The following is a 17,710-nucleotide window of genomic DNA, read 5'->3' on the forward strand; positions in this document are numbered from 1 at the left end:
AAGGGGAAAAGACCCAGCATTAGAAGTATTATGTCCTGTTGATACTATTTCTTAGAAGAGTTTCTTAGCACATAAAAACATTTGAATAATATAAAATCTAATGTTTTAAATAAAAATGTTTCTATTCTAAATCATGTTGCCACACATGTATCCAGCTTCAGTAGAGAGGTTTATGGACTTCATAATTGGACGTAAAGAGGAAAGGGACAGTTGAAATATTGATTTTCTTTTCTCTCTCATCATTTCCTGTGACATCAATTTCCTGTGACTGATCTCAGAACAGTTAACAGACATTCGCTGTCATGGCCGCGGAATAGTTTTTACTAGGATCTTTAAAAGATACCAAACTATGTGAGTTTGATTTCTTCAAAATCCCAGTAGCACAGTTATATAGTCAGTACTGCATTCTCTGATAATTTCCAGAAGAATTCTACCTTGCATCTTGCTGTCATCATAAGCAGTCTGACTATACAGTAGGTAAAAGAAAAAGCTACCCTCACAGGACCTAAAAATAACAAAGCATCTCCGTGCAGGAGAAAAGCAAACAATGATGTTAAAAGAGAGAAGAAGAGGCATAGTCTCTTTGAATGCTCCACATGATGACCTTGATGTTACTGCATCAGCACACTAGGCGTCAGCCACTCAGACACATGCAAAAGCACACACACACGCACACACTCAGCACAATTGCTTCCCTGCTCCTTCTAAACAGGATTGAGGGTGAAACTTGCCATCAGCACATTTGTGTTGGTTTATGAGTGACAGGCAGAGCTTCAGTAATACTGTCATACTATAATATGGTGTTCCTGTAATACTATGTTACTGTAATACTATAATATACTGTAATACTCAGTAGTACTCGCCTCCTTCTCCATCTGCAAGCCCTCGGCCCGGATGTTGCGCTCAAATATTTCCCTCTTCTCCGACTGTGGACCAGACTTCCTGTAAACCAGGATGTAGTCAATGTGGCACTTGCCATCGCTGAAGCACAAGCCACTGGACCTACTTCTCCCTACCTGGGGAGAGAAACAGAGGGAGGGAGTAACCACTATAAGGTTGTTTGACCCAAAGTGACTTTAATATATTTTACCATTAGCACTGCTTAACATTTACAGAGGCGGTTGAGCTAAAGTGCTTTGCACATAAGCACAAGATCTAAATATGCTTTTCCAAGGGTTATATATCACACTACCGTAGTAAGAAACCAATGAACTCACCTTAAGAAGACTAAACGTCTTTACAGATCCCCCAAGGAGGATAAGAATAACACTGACAGCAGCCAGCTCCAACCCACAATGACCATACGTGCTTTATGGACAAACCTGTAATTGACCTCTCACCTCTGGTGCCGGGTCAGTCCTGGTGTTGTCGTCCAGGATGCTACTGGTCTCGGGGTCAAGCAGGGTTGAGTCGCCATCTTTGGACGGAGTGCTCAGCCCCTCCAAACTCTCCATTAACAACTTCACATCCTTCAAAACTGGATAGAATATCAGCAGAAAACCCAGTGTCACTTATCAAACCCACAATATGTTGTTGATTCTGTGAACACCTAGATTACTTCCTAACTCACTTAATCTAACAAAAACATTTACTGAAGTGCATGACTACCACTCAGAATTCAACTTCACAAAAGTTTTTTTGTCTCATAAAAGTTGCTTTTTAAAAAGATGCTGCACAACAGTTACATTATGGTAATGTTATTTGGTTGAGGTACCCCTAACTAAGGAGGTGCCAAATGGCTTACCGTGGGGTGGCACGTTGTCCTGTGTGCTGGGGGAATCAGGAGCCCCAGCCAAGGACACCTCCATTCTGACTGGTGACCTGTTGGGGGGGAAGGAGAAATCCGCAGCCTCAACCCCAGGGGCCGGGGCCCGCAGAACTCTGCGTCTGTGGGGGCTCTGCCACTGGAGCTCAGCCCCATGTAGAGAGATACTCACACCTGGGACATAGAGAGAGAGAGAGAGAGAGACCGAGTGAGAGAGAAAAAGAGACCGTGAGAGCGAGACAGTGAGAGAGAGAGAGACAGAGACAGTCGGAGAAAGACAGTGAGAGACAGAGAGGAGAGGGAGAGAATTCATCATATAATCAACCATCAGTAAAGTCTGAGGCCCCACATTTAGTGAAAAACAGAGATGACAGAAAAGAGGGTGAAAGGTATTATTATCAGAGCTCAGGAAATAAAGTCAAATAAAACCCACATAGTTAAATAAAGGTTCTTTAAATTAAAAATAACCTAACAGTAAGGGAGCTGGAACATTTACGTTGTAACGTTTGAGACCTTATCAAACCTTCAGGAGACATCTTCTGTTGGTTAGGAAATGGGAGATAGGTGAATTCAGAGCCTTATATAGTAGTGCTTGGGAAATGCCAGGGAGTTCACGATACGATGTTATCATCTCGATACTTAGGTTCCGACATTATAATGTATGGTGAATCTCACGATTCTATATGTATGGTGATTCTATATGCGATTCGATACTGTGATTTGATTGTGATTCGATGTTTCAAACATATTGCTCATGTCCGCTGCAGAGAGACGAGCGCCAGCCATGACAAAACTAGTTTTCATCAGTCAGGGAAATAAAAGTGCTGAAACCATGTTGGCTTACTATTTAAAAAGAAGACGGAGAACAAGATATAGGATGTAAATACCTGAGTTTTGGCGCAGGTTGGCGTCACAGCCGATAGCGCTAGCTAACGCTACCTATAGTAGCAACATTTAAAAAAAAAACTTTTTGTCAAATATTGATATAATATTGTCCCAAAATAATGCACCCCCCCCCCCCCCCCCAATCACTAATATACAGACATGCAAATCATGAGTAAGCTTTACAGTGGCCACAAACAAGATGTAGAGATATATCTATGGCTATGCAGTCGTGTCTGAGATGATTGACACCCTTAATAAAGATGAGCGAAAAATACTGTATAAAATAAACAATACAAACACTGAGGTATATTGTTTGCGAATTTTTGTTGTTGATACTAATGCAATTGATTAGACAAATAAATTGTGTTTCCTGAAGTGATCCTGTGCGCCCGCTGAGGAGCCATTATCTAACATGGCCTAGTGAGTAGGCTAACAACAACCCCTCTGAAGAGGTCTGCGACCCACTCTTCCATCTGACGAGCCTGGGCTCTGGGGAAGGTCGTCGCTGGTCTGAACGCTGAATTTCCCTTTGTGACAGCTCCGCGACTCAGCAGAATTTCTGCTGAGCCCCAGACATACAGAGAAGGAGTGCGAGGGAGAACGCTCAACGCTCACACCCTTCCCGCAGTGGCTGAGGTATTGAAATAACAGCAGGTAATAAAACCACCACAAACTCTTTCTTCCTGGATGAAATCGATGGGCGGGTTCCCTCAATGACTTCAGTTGTAATAAACGTTTCACTCAGCCATCAGCTGCTAGGAGGTATTTTATAGTGTGAGTAGAGGTTACTGCAGCCCCAGAGGAGATGTGAGTGATAAAAGCTAGGGCACTATAGAAATCGAATGATTCCATCACATTTGAAAGAGTTGTCTAACGCAGCTCTGCCTGTCTGAATTCACACATCAAAGCATATCATTTGCACACTTTAAAATTCCATCTGTGCCAATCAAAATCCAAATGACCTGCTACTTCCAAACACAAGGTCTATATCGTGCTGTTACCACGCCTACCACAGTACCCTCTAAATTCAAGATTAAGCATAAATCACAACATTGAGAAAACCACTTTACATTTAAGATATACTTTACATGATTTATATTAACTAGTCAGTAGATTAGACCCTGGAAAATTATAAATATTGAACATGACAAGATGACTGGCCTACTAATAGACCATTAGGTTGATTTATGTTGGATGATAAGATATGATATAAGCATAGAAGCCTAGGTGTCCATAGAGAAACATAAAGCCAATCAATAATTAACAACAGTGTTTTTGTTGCCTCTGAGTGACCACTGGGCAGCAGCACACACACATTTTAGTCATTTAGTAGATGCTCTTATCCAGAAAAACATACAGTAGTTAGAGCATATATTTTCATACTTTTCCAATACTGGTCCCCCCTGGGAATCAAAACCACAACCCTGGCGTTGCAAGCGCCAAGCTCCACCAAGTGAGCCACACGCACGCACACATGCACACACAACTTGTTTAGAGACACTGAATGCACAAAACCCAAACTGATTTACACAGAGTCAGACAGTCACAGAGCAGAGTCAATGAGCATATCTGCTGCATAAATGATGTAATATGCCAGGGCGATATGTATACTGTAGCTAAGAATGTAATACTAAGTGTATGTTGTGTAGTAAGCTGTTAGTAGCCCATGTGCCTCAGCCTAATCACTTGGTTAATTTTCACCAACGTGGCATTGTAAACACATCATTTGTGGCAGGTGTGTGGTTACTTGCTAACTTTTTTTGAACAGTTTTGACAGTGCTACTGATAGTAGTGGTGGCGCTTGGCTTGCACATGCAAATTCAGGACAGACAACATTCTGTAATGGAATTGTGTTATTTAACGTGTCAAATTAAAAGCTTATTTATTGCGTCAAATAGTGTTATATGACGTGTATATTTTTTGACACGCAAATACCCAAACAACGTTCACCCTAATAATTTGGTCTATTTTCACCTCTTAATTTTGCCTACTGTTCTAACTTGGTGGTGCACAGGTAGCCTATAACCTGTTTTAGAGAAATGTAATAATTGAATATTGTAAGAGCTTTCATTGTCTGTTTATGTGCCCCCTTTATTTATCCTACGGTTCTGACTTGTTGTACAGGGAGTACACTGTAAGAACGGCCCATGTTCTGAATTCTGTCGCTGTACATTTCAAAAGTGCTGAACAAATAGTTATATTGACTACGTCTGTCGTTGCTCGCTCATTAATGTCTTAATCGAAATTACGGATTGCCTCTTATCTGCTTGTCGTCCTCTTATGCCATCGTTTGTACATCTCAATTGTCAGTAGCAACCACATTTGTTTAAGCAAGTCATCCATATCAGCTATGTTTTTTTAAATGGCAGTAAATGAGGCTGAGTTAACTTTCTTCGCTGCCAGACAAGGCTCAGCTGACAGCCAGGTGTAGCAGTGGTAAGGTGTTGGGACAGCTTTAACCCTAACAGTTTGTGGGCACCGTTTGTCACCGTTATAGTGCAATTAATGTATTATTTAGCGTTGTGTTGTGTAGTGGCATTGCTGGCTGCATCCCACATTTTGTTTGTTTGCCCCACCGAGATTTACATGCTAAAATCGCCACTGTTTAGCTAACATGATTTAGCATGGCTCACAATTCACAGCAAATTGTATTGGTCACCTACACATATTTAGCAGATGTTATTTTGGGTGTAGCGAAATGCTTGTGTTCCTGGCTCCAACTGTGCAGTAATATCTAACAATTCACAACAATAGTGTTTCCTACAAAATAATAATGCTGTCAAGAGTCAAATAATTTTTCCCTCATTCACATAAATGTCACCTTTTACAAGATGAAAAAGAGATTGTTAGTATTGATTCAGAATATTTCTTTCACATTGATTCTGTATGTAATTCTATGGCTTAAACAGTCGGCACTCATTAGATCTGTATCATTATAAGACTCTCTGTCACACCTGCATTTGAGTGATTCCATACGAAACCAGGACAAAATGCAATAAATATGCCAACTCTAATGAATTATTTCTCAATTACACTTTGATACAAATGTCAAATATGTCAACAATGCCCCCCTCCCAAAAATTAAATGAATAAAATGGTGAAAATCCCCCCAAAATCATGGCATTTCTTTGTCCTGGTTTCATATGGAATCGGCACTCATTTGTAACATAAGCTACTGGTGAGGTCACCTCAGCCTTGGCAGCAGAGGAAAACAGACAGAGCACCGAGATATTTTGGGATGGACGCCCAATTTTGGATCTGAATGTCTGGAAATGGTGAACTCGTATAAAACTAGACCACCTACACAATATATTCATCATGGAATCTACAAGCAATCTAAAACTGTTGAACAGGACAGACAACAGCAAATGTTGCATGATACCCAGTCAGACACACCGATTAACCAACAATCTAGGCGACATGAGAATATTTAAAATCAGAAGTAGGGTTCAAGTCAATAGTCAAAGTTAGAAGCAATGTAGTTTCAGTTGCCTTTCAAATAGCTAGTTAGTGGAAATAGTTATTGGGTACAATAAAACTTTTGTTGAATATTAAGATGTTTTGCAACAAAGTGCATGAACTGCTAGTTATGCTGCGAAAATTACTTTTGAATTGAATGAAAAATTCTACAGTATAACAGTATTGCTAGTTGATTTGTAACCCTGAATCTCAACCACTGATGATTGTCAGTGCGAAAAATTATTCTCCAATGAGATCGCTAGCGCCTCCTCAGTTCATATGACATAACCTTGCCTTAGCATGACAGCTCACAGTAGGCTAGCTGGTTGGGTAAGTGAGCGGAAAATAAAAAGGGGGGAGGAGTTGCCCTCGGGACCAGGTATCAGGAAGACAGAGGAGGGTTCTGGACCACTACACCAGCACAGTCAGGGGACAACAGACCTCCAGCTCCGTCAGGCCCCGGGGCAACACAATGGCTGTTTCACGCCTGCCAGATGGGCAACAGAGCTCTGACCCACATCTCCTTCCCTGAACCATGCATAATGGAGGAGTGTTACACCTAGGACACACAGCTCATTCACAACCCTCGGAGTGAAACTGTGTGGGAGGGAGGGCGATACGGGAGAGAGAGAGGGAGAAAGAGAGAGAAGGGGGGAACGGGAGCTAAGGAGAGATGGGAGAAAGAGGGAGAGAGTGTGTGAGTGTATGCGCGTGTGAAGGTCAAATGACTGTACGGTTCAGGAACACAACAGTGTGAAAAGAGAACAGAGTTGATAGACAGTAAAAGAAGAGTACATGTGGGTCATAGCATATGAGTGAGGGACAGAGAAAGAGAGAGATCGAAACAGAGGGGGGGGGGGGGGGGGGGGGGGCGAGAGCGACAGAGAGAGAGAGAGAGAGATTACTGCAGCAAAACCACTACAGAGGGGGGGGGGGGGGGGACACTGCTGTGGGTCTAAAACAAGTTGCCTGCAGCACTCACCATGCGAGGTGGAGAGGGAGAGAGCTTCAACCTCTCAAAGGGTAACAGGAGGAGAGGACGACACAGCTCGGGGGCCGACCCAGTGGAGGCTCCGCAAGCGCTACACTAGCTAAACTTGGCTCCCCTACTCCCCGCAGGGGGAAATGGAAAAGGACCTTCTGCAGAGGCAATCAGCTGCATTCCCCATGTTTACCTCCACTCCCGAGCACCGCGGTGCTCTGCTCTAGCTTCTGAGCTCCCTCACATACAGACACAAACACTCTGCTCATCCCCAAAACATCCTTCAGATTATATAAACCTCTGTCCAGCCGGCACGAGGCACAGCTCAGGAAGAAACAGATGCAGACCAGCTTAGATCCTCTCTCAGGGAAAAATACAAGCAGAATGTTTATGCAGAGGGAGGGAGAGAGCGAGGGTGAGAGCAAGAGCGCTGCAGACAATCCGTATTCTTAATCAGTTATCCCCATCAGCCAATCCGTGGGAGAGGAGCTTTGAGGGTAGCCAATCGGAGCAGGGCTGGCTCTATCAGTGTGGTTGTTGACCAAAGGAATGACAGTTGCTGCTGCTCTGGGTGTTAATGTGTTTTTTAAAGCCAGCACCTCACACACATGCACGCACACACACACACACACAAATACATAATTGTTGTGTAGTGTGTATATTTTAAAGGAGCAATCCCTTAGAAAATTATACCATTAGTTACCCTACTTGCATGCAACACTCAGAGCTAGTGTCACGCTACTGCAAATGAAACAAACCCTACATATATAATAGCTGGCTGCTTTCCAAAAGTGTGTTTTCAAGTCTGTTGTACGCTTTACCATGTTAGTAACACTATTTTAACTATTTGTTTTCAGGCAGGATCCAACTGGAACACAGTCTGCTAATCAGTGGAGTAAAGTACTTAATTAAAAATACTTTAAAGTTCTACTTAAGACTTTTTTTGGGGTATCTGCAATTTACTATTTATTTTTTGTCAACTTCTACTTTTACTTCACTACATTCCTAATGAAAATAATGTACTTTTTACTCCATACATTTTCCCTGATACCCAAAGTACTCGTTACATTTTGAATGCTTAGCAGGACAGGAAAATTGTCAAATTCACACACTTATCAAGAGAACATGAGGTCATCCCTACTGCCTGGCAGACTCAATAAACACAAAGTGCATAATTTGTAAGTAATGTCTGTGTTGGAGGGTGCCCCCGGCTATCTGTACATTTGTAAAACAAAATGGTGCTGTCTGGTTTGCTTAATATAAGGAATTTGAAGAGATTTATACTTTTACTTTTGATACTTAAGCATATTTTAGCAATTACATTTACTTGTGATATAAAGACTTCTTAGGGCTGCAATCCCGTCAACGGGATTGATATGACAACAGCCAGTGAAAGTGCAGGGCGCCAAATTCAAACAACAGAAATCTCATAATTAAAATTCCTCAAACATACATGTATCTTATACCATTTTAAAGGTAATCTTGCTGTTAATACCACCAAAGTGTCCGATTTCAAATAGGCTTTACAGCGAAAGCAGCACAAACGATTATGTTAGGTCAGAGCCAAGCCACAGAAAAACACAGCCATTTTCCAGCCAAAGAGAGGAGTCACAAAAAGCACAAATAGAGATACAATTAATCACTAACCTTTGATGATCTTCATCAGATGACAGTCTTAGGTCTTCATGTTACACAATACATGTATGTTTTGTTCGATAAAGTGCATATCAAAAAATCTCAGTATATATTTGCGCGTTATGTTCACTAATTCCAAAAACATCCGGTGATATTGCATAGAGCCACATCATTTTACAGAAATACTCATTATAAATGTTGATGAAAATATAATTGTTAGAGATGGAAATATAGATACACTTCTCCTTAATGCAACCACTGTGTCAGATTTCAAAAAAGCTTTACGGAAAAAGCAAACCATGCAATAATCTGAGAATGGCGCTCAGAAAACAAATAGAGAAATCCGCCATGTTGGAGTCAACATAAATCAGAAATAACATTATAAATATTCACTTACCTTTGATGATCTTCATCAGAATGCACTCCTAGGAATCCCAGTTCCACATTAAATGTTTGATTTGTTCGATAATGTCCATCATTTTTGTCCAAAGAGCTACTTTTGTTAGCACGTTTGGTAAACAAATCCAAAGTCATGAAGCCTGTTCCCTAGTTGCAGACGAAATGTCAAGAAGTTCCGTTACTGTTCGTAGAAACATCGTAGAATCAATCTTTAGGATGTTTTTAACATAAAACTTCAATAATATTCCAACCGGAGAATTTCTTTGTCTTCAGAAAAGCAAAGGAACGCAGCTACCTCATGTGAAATGCGTGTGACCAGCGCGTGACTGCTGGCAGACCTCTGACTCATTCCTCTCTCATTCGGTCCCACCTCACAGTAGAATCCTCAAACAAGTTTCTAAAGATGGTTGACATCTAGTGGAAGCCTTAGGAAGTGCAACATAACCATTATCACACTGTTTATTCAATAGGGGCTGGGTTGAAAATCGACCAACCTCAGATTTCCCACTTCCTGTTTGGATTTCTTCTCAGGTTTTTGCCTGCCCTATGAGTTCTGTTAGACTCACAGATATAATTCAAACAGTTTTAGAAACTTCCGAGTGTTTCTATCCAATACAAATAACAATATGCATATATTAGCAACTGGGACTGATGAGCAGGCAGTTTACTCTGGTCACCTTTGATCCAAACTACTCAATACTGCCCCTGCAGCCATAAGAAGTTAAGTATTTTTAGAATTAAATATTCTTTGACTTTTACTCAAGTAGTATTTTACTGGGTGACTAACCTATACTTGAGTAACTTCCTATTAAGGTATCTATACTTTTATTTAAGTATCACAATTGGGTACTTTTTCCACCACTGGTGCTAACCAGAAATACACTGTGTATGTGTTTGGTTAGGTTTTGTGATGTACAGTATGGTATGGTTTTTCAAATATTGCATTCACAGTCAACCAATAAGGTGGAAAGCATCCACATATTATTTCAAAAGGTCAGTGGTTGGTTGTTCCACCTCAAAAAGCACAAGAAAGAGGATTTACACCCACCATCTCAGATTGTTCTGAAATCCTTTCTGTTGTTAGAAACACAAAATTAGCATTCCTGCAACATTATTTTGTTGATATATTAAGCTAATTGATTTCACCCAAATTGGCCATTTTAAATGTATAGGATTCATATAATATTCAATAAATATAGTGCCAAACATCCAATTTGGACCAAACATTTTTCTAACAATGAGTTAGACATGAGGGATCCAGAGAAATTGTCAAAAGCCACTCACGGACCACCAACACCCCACGCCAATTTATTTGAGTATTATATGAATCCTATAAATTAAAAATGGCCAATTTGGGTGCAATCAATTAGCTTAATTTCTCAGAGATCAAATTCTATTTCAACAAAGTATATTTCAACAAAATAATGTGGCAGGACATTTGATCTGTTTCTAACTACAGAAATAATTTCAGAACAATCTGAGATAGTGGGTGTCATGGCTTGCTGAAATGACATGGAACGATCCAGGTGTGTTCATACTATAATGTGATTCCAGGATACTCTCTTCTGTGAATCTCAGAACCAACAGAATGACTCGATATAACTCATCACCATTGGCACTGATAAACACTGTACTGGCCTAACTCCAAAAAGCACAGACACTACTCTCGCATTATCACTTGAATCAGCACATCTATCCTGAACAAATATATAAACATAACATGTCAAGTGTTGATCCGATGTTTCATGAGCTGAAATAAAAGATACCCGGAATTTTCCATACACACAAAAATATTATTTCTCTCAAATGTTGTGCACAAATTTGTTTACATCCCTATTAGTGAGCATTTCTCCTTTGCCAAGATAATTAATCCACGTGACAGGTGTGGCATATCAAGAAGCTGATTAAACAGCATGATCATTACACAGGTTCACCTTGTGCTGGGAAAAGGCCACTCTAAAATGTGCAGTTTTGTCTCACAACAGAATGCCACAGATGTCTCAAGGTTTGAGGGAGCGTGCAATTGGCATGCTGACAGCAGGAATGTGCACCAAAGCTGTTCAGTTCTCTACCATAAACCGCCTCCAACATTGCTGAGAATATGGCAGTACGTCCAACTGGCCTCTCAACCGCAGACCACGTGTAACCACACTAGCCCAGGACCTCCACATCCGGCTTCTTCACCTGCGGGATCATCAAACCAGCCACCTGGACAGCTGATGAAACTGAGGAGTATTTCTGTCTATAATATAGCCCTTTTGTGGGGAAAAAACAAATTCTGATTGGCTGGACCTCGCTCCCCAGTGGGTGGGCCTGGCTCCCAAGCGGGTGGGCCTATGCCCTCCCAGGCCCAACCATGGCTGCACCCCTGCCCAGTCATGTGAAATCCATAGATTAGGGCCTAATGAATTGATTTCAAATTAATAACTCAATAAAATCATTGAAATTGTTGCATTTATATTTTTGTTCAGTATAAATCTCCTGATGGCTCACACTACTGCCATCTACACCGATTACAGTCACGCCAAAGGTTCTGAGCTTGGGCAGGATAAGCCGTTTCTAGACGGGATTTTTTCGTGACCAAACCACAGAGCTGAGATTAGAATGAAGTCAGGGTTCAAAGTTGAAAGGTGAAACCTTACTTGTGCTGCTATCGCTGATGGTCTCCTGGCTGGCGCTGCAGTGGGATGATATAGGGTTGATTGACAGGGAGGCAGGACAGGACACTGGCTCTTGGTACTCAGGGAGTTGCGGGGCTGCGGCAGCGGAGGCCTCGGAGCGAACCCCATCAGGACTGTCACACAGGGGGTGACCTCTGGGAGGGAATGGGCTGTTCCAATGAGAGATACCAATGGCCACTTGGCCCCCGAGATCAAACCCTGTAGGGAATATTAATATCTCAGACTGAAAGAGTTTCTCAAAACATTGACTCCCTTCCTATAACACATAACCCTGGAAAGCATATGAATGTGAACACTTGTCCTTGCAACTTGCATACTTAGTCTATTTGTCTTACAGCAATGTCATGGTTCTTTGAAAATCCTTGATATTGAATAGATCCCAGAAAGGCAGACATTGCAGAAAAATCCCATTCCTTGAAAAGGGAAATTAGTGATATTATTCAAATAATTTCCTGTTTCATAATGAAACTAAGGTTGTTGCTCTCTGGAGAATTGAGTTTCCACTTACGATTACATTTCCCATATCTCAGAAATTCAGGGTTCCGCTTCCCTAGTTGAACCAATTTAGCAAAATGCTGACATATTTCGCTCTCCCAGATCAAAATAAAAAATGTGGGTGCTATGTCCATAACAATGCTGCTCTCTAGTGGTTGATGTTGCTCCATGACTGTCCTTTCCCTTGTTTGATGAGTCCATCTTTGTTTCTCGTTTGTCAGTGGTCTACTTACACATACATCTTGGGAAGTATCATAACTAAGTATGAGGAGGCTACTTATGACAAAAAGTATGTTTTGACAGTTGACAACTAAATCTTTATTAAAAAGGTATGTTGTGAAACATTTCCACCTGCAAGCACCTTTGTGGAAGTCTGTCAATTCTATAGAATTAAATAAGAAAAATATGGTAACATTGATAGCATGCTGCATAGTGTACATTTAACTTGAATTGATTTAACAGAGTTTACTTTATGCATTTGACTTTCCTTTTGAAGCATGCCACATGAAAGTTGCCAACAATCCTAAAGGCATTGTATGAACTCAAATGTCTCTGTCCACGCTCAACGGGCATCACACCAAAGAGCAAAGAGAGCCTTCTTTAGCTTTTCTGGAAACACAACCCTAGCGCATTATAATATACACTTCAAATGAATGGATTTGGCTATTTCAGCCACAACCGTTGCTGGCAATCTCCATAGACAAACATTGACAGTAGAATGGCCCATACTGAAGAGCTAGTAGCCTTCTTATTAATGCTGTGTAAAGCATCAGTAGGCAGTAATGCATAATTCATTGCATTTTTTATTAGGCTATACATTACACTGAAGCAAGCACTAAAATGAAATTAAGAATGTAGGAAAAAAATGTATTGCCTCTTCGGGTGGCAACTATATTACTACTATTTATTCATTAACATAAATCTTTATTCCTATCATTGCAAATGTAGTGGATCCCCGGGAAATCTCAACCTCCATTGCAACTGTATGCTACTTGAAATGCTATAGCATACAAGGTAATCCACACCTGTGTGTGCTTCAGGGTGCCCTCTAAAACCATCCATGCAATGAGCTGTTTGAATGATACAGTGTGTTCTAAGCAACATCTCTGTCGCAGTCATCATAAAAAGAAATGCCCTGCCTAGCTCTCTGAGGAACGTCAGGCCCAGATCACCACTGCCAGCACTTCCTGCCTCTTAGAGGGACCAAGGTACACTACAATGCAGGTGCCTAGAATTGGGCTAGATTTGTATTATGTTGTATTTATTAAGGATCCCCACTAGGCAGCAGCTACTCTTTCTGGAGTCCAGCAACAATAAATTAAATTAAATTGTATTGGCATCATAAACATATTTAGCAGATGTTACTGCGGGTGTAGCGAAATGCAAGTGTTCCTAGCTCCAACAGTGCAGTAGTATCTAACAATTCACAACAATACACAAATCTCAAAGTATAAAAACAAGTTGCATTGAGGCAACATATACATGACATTACATTTCATAACACTTTTCACAACACATTAAGTATGTTACCTCAGGCTCTACTCTACTCTACTACCACAAATCTACAATACAGAATCCATGTGTGTGTAGAGTGGGTGTATTATCATGTGTAGGCGTGTGTGTGTGTGTCTCTTCACAATCCCTGCTGTTCCATAAGGTGTATTATTGTCTGTTTTTTAAATCATCAGTTACAGTGCATTCGGAAAGTATTCAGACCCCTTCCCTTTTTATACACTTTGTTATTCTGAAATGGATTAAATGTAATGTTTTCCTCATCAATCTACACATTGTAGCCCAATATGCCTCTCCTGAGTCCGTACTGGAGTAGCAGCGATGGGACAAGACTGTAACTACCAATTTGATATCATTAAATTGGGGAGAAAAAGGGGTAAAAAGTACTAACAACTTAAATATAAATATATATATATATATATCACACAAAAAAAATAGCAGAAATACTCAGACCCTTTGCTATGAGAGTCAAAATTGTGCTCAGGTGCATCATGTTTCCATTGATCATCCTTGAGATGTTTCTACAACTTGATTGGAGTCCACCTGTGGTCAATTCAATTGATTGGACATCATTTGGAAAGGCACACACCTGTCTATATAAGATCCCACAGTTGACAGTGCATGTCAGAGCAAAAAGCAAGTTATGAGGTGGAAGGAATTATCCATGGAGCTCCCAGACAGGATTGTGTTGAAGCACAGATCTGGGGAAGGGTAACAAAACATTGAAGGTCCCCAAGAAAAGAAAATAAATCCAATTTGTATTTGTATTTTTCACATGCACCGAATACAACCTTACAATGAAATACTTACTTACAAGCCCTTAACCAACCATGCAGTTTTAAGAAAATAACCCAAAAAGTAAGAGATAAGAATAACAAATGATTAAAGAGCAGCAGTAAACAACAATAGCGGGGCTATATAGAGGGGGTACCCGTACAGAGTTAATGTGCGGGGGCACCGGTGTCGAGTTAATTGAGGTAATATGCATGTGCGTAGAGTTATTAAAATGACTATGCATAGATAATAACAGAGTAGCAGCATTGTTCCAGAGGGAGGGGGGAGTAAATAGTCTGGGAATCCATTTGATTTGCTGTTCAGGAGTCTTATGGCTTGGGGGCAGAAGCTATTTAGGAGCCTCTTGGACCTAAACCTAAAAACAGTTTTTCCTTTGTCATTATGGGGTAATTTGTGTAAATTGATAGGGGGGAAAACTATTTAATCCAGTTCAGAATAAGGCTGTACCTTGAGTGGAAAAAGTCAAGTGGTCTGAATACTTTCCGAATGCACTGTACCTGATGTGGAATAGAGTTCCATGTAGCCATGGCTCTACATAGTACTGTGCACCTCCCATAGTCTGTTCTTGACTTGGGGACTGTGAAGAGACCTCTGGTGGCATGTCTTTTGGGGTATGCATGGGTGTCTGAGCTGTGTGCTAGTAGTTTAAACAGACACCTCGGTGCATTCAGCATGTCATGGATATTATTATTGTTAGCTCTCTGTGTACATTTAAGGGCCCTGTTCTGAGCCAATTGTAATTTTCTGACGTCCCTCTTTGTGGCAACTGACCACACGACTGAACAGCAGTGCAAGAGCGACATAATTAGGGCCTGTAGGACCTACCTTGTTGATAGTGTTGTTAAAAAGGCAGAGCAGCGCTTTATTATGGACAGACTTATCCCCATCTTAGCTACTGTTGTATCTACATGTTTTGACCATGACAGTTTACAATCCAGGGCTACTCCAAGCAGTTTAGTCACCTCAACTGCATATCAGTAGCAAAGATTGAAAAAGAAGGGGCCTAGACAGCTGCCCTGGGAATTATGTTGGAGATGAAGCATCTGTGTTCTGTTAGACAGGTAACTCTTTATCCACAATATAGCAGGGGGTGTAAAGCCATTACACATACGTTTTTCCGGAAGCAGACTATGATAGATAATGTCAAACGCAGCACTGAAGTCTAACAAAACAGCTCCCACAATCTTTTTATTATCAATTTCTCTCAGCCAATCGTCAGTCATTTGTGCAAGTGCTTGTTGAACGTCCTTCCCTATAAGCAGGCTGAAAGTCTTGTCAATTTGTTTACAGTAAAATAGATTCATCATGGGCTGTGATCAGCTGGCCTGGTCAATAAGTGAATTCAAAACAATGGTGAGTGCAGCAGTCAGTATGTTTGACCAGGCGAATATTCTGCATCAATTAATCAATTCAATACATTTGATTAGATGTAACTCATCACTTTAGAACACCATTTGCTTGTAATCCAGGAATTGTCCATGGCTATAATACGCGTATTCATTTCCAATAATCAACAGCCCTTACTAGAGTAAAGACTACAACGAACCAATAAAGTTGAATTAAGGGGGAACTGATTGTCGATTAGCACTTTAGGGGACCCATAGTGATGCAGAGTACCCTATCCTGGCCAAACAATGGGGAAAGATTTTAAAATCACACTCATCCAGGGGGTATATTGACTCCTCTGAAGGCAGTTTATTGAGAAAGGCTATTGATTTGTCATTTTATGAAGACTAGAGGAGGCTCAAGGTAAAGCATGTGGGCTACATTTAGAATGATCAATCTGTGGATGACTTGTGCCTGGTCAAAAACTCATCCATGCATCCATTAAACATTAGCTTTTTATCTAGGCTACTCTATATCAATTTCATTTGTCAAGAACTCCACATACAGCACCTGAGGAATTGATAATGTGCAGGTGTGAAAGATACATGATATTGGATCTGGTCTACTTCTACCTGAAAGGATAGACATATTTTTTTTTAAGTCTGATTTCTTGGTGTGGTCAGTGTTTTCACACAGGGTCTATTTTCCAAACATTTCTGAAAGTTTCAGCGTGACTTTTTCCCGCCAAACCAAATCTGGCCTCCCCTTGCGGTCTCTTTTGGATATAGAGTAAGACATTCTGTAAAGTACAATTACCGATGGTGATCTGACTGACGCAGCTGTAAAAGGTTCCCGTTCCAGTGGAGACGTTGTAACTGCCACTGCTTGGTTCACGGTCTGGAAAGACAACATCATCATTGGTTGCCCTTGATCAGAGCCACTCTCACATCACACTCAACCTTCAAGAACATGTTTATTTTCCCCAGATAACCTGGATTTATCCCATGCAAGGTCACACACAGTAGTCGATTTACTGCTTTGGACTTTCTTGGAGAACATTTTTGTGTTTTAGAACAGAAGACAAAAACGCCCCCATTGGTTCGATTAGCTTTTATGGAGGAGCTAAATCTTGCCAGAGGCTGCTGAAACGTACTAAATAAATAACGTCTGTTTTTGGATGGACTTTTGTGTCTGGAATGGGGCAAGTGCTGCAATATAATCAATACTCTACTCAGAGATACATGATTTCTTTAATTCAGGGGGATGTTTGTTGTTGCCACTGAAAATGGACTGAAAACATTTTTGCCTAACTATGCAATGTGCATTTCAAGTAAAGGCACACTAAATAGGTCCTAAATTGCAATACTGTCTCCACGTCCACTACAAGACCTATGTCGAGTCAGACTCCTCAAAAGATGCAATGGTCATTCATTAGCCAAAAAGCCATTAACATTTTGGAAACGTTACTAATTATATTGAGGGGAAAGGGTGCCAACATTTACAAAAAATGACTTAGGCCTACTTCAGATAACATGATGCAAAAGGTTTAAAAAGACTCACATCTTGTATTTCCACACTTGGTGTCACATTGGAATACGGGTGTGCATGCATGTCAATGACTCGATAATGGATGAATGCGAATAGGGAGCAGTTTTGCTGGCTACGATTATGAGGGTCACCCAGTCAAATAAAACATTAACCCTGAAACCTATGGCTGATGAGCTGAGAAATAACCAATTAAATCTGGGTCATCAAGGGAAATGAAAATGTTAACGT

General features: G+C 40.8%; 1 protein-coding gene across 4 annotated transcripts in view; it reads right to left on the reverse strand.

Annotated features, from left to right (window-relative positions):
* The window catches only part of LOC100653449 (anoctamin-4), a 39,277-nt gene that overhangs the window by 20,778 nt on the left and 789 nt on the right, over window positions 1-17,710 (reverse strand). For 3 of the 4 annotated variants that reach the window (XR_002468710.2, XM_021563938.2, XM_021563939.2), the window contains 5 exons: window positions 16,751-16,831; window positions 11,768-12,004; window positions 1,745-1,939; window positions 1,341-1,477; window positions 864-1,016 (listed from right to left, as the gene is read on the reverse strand). Coding sequence is in view for 3 of the 4 variants with exons in the window: in XM_021563938.2 (XP_021419613.2) it covers window positions 864-1,016; window positions 1,341-1,477; window positions 1,745-1,939; window positions 11,768-12,004; window positions 16,751-16,831 (803 nt within the window). In the remaining variant the exon portion in view is untranslated. Of the gene's footprint in view, window positions 1-863; window positions 1,017-1,340; window positions 1,478-1,744; window positions 1,940-7,091; window positions 7,473-11,767; window positions 12,005-16,750; window positions 16,832-17,710 lie in introns of those variants that run through there. The other variant, XM_021563940.2, reaches the window with a different exon arrangement.

This window comes from Oncorhynchus mykiss, chromosome 15 (genome assembly GCF_013265735.2).
Source record: "Oncorhynchus mykiss isolate Arlee chromosome 15, USDA_OmykA_1.1, whole genome shotgun sequence".
In the NCBI taxonomy this organism is placed as follows: domain Eukaryota; kingdom Metazoa; phylum Chordata; class Actinopteri; order Salmoniformes; family Salmonidae; genus Oncorhynchus; species Oncorhynchus mykiss.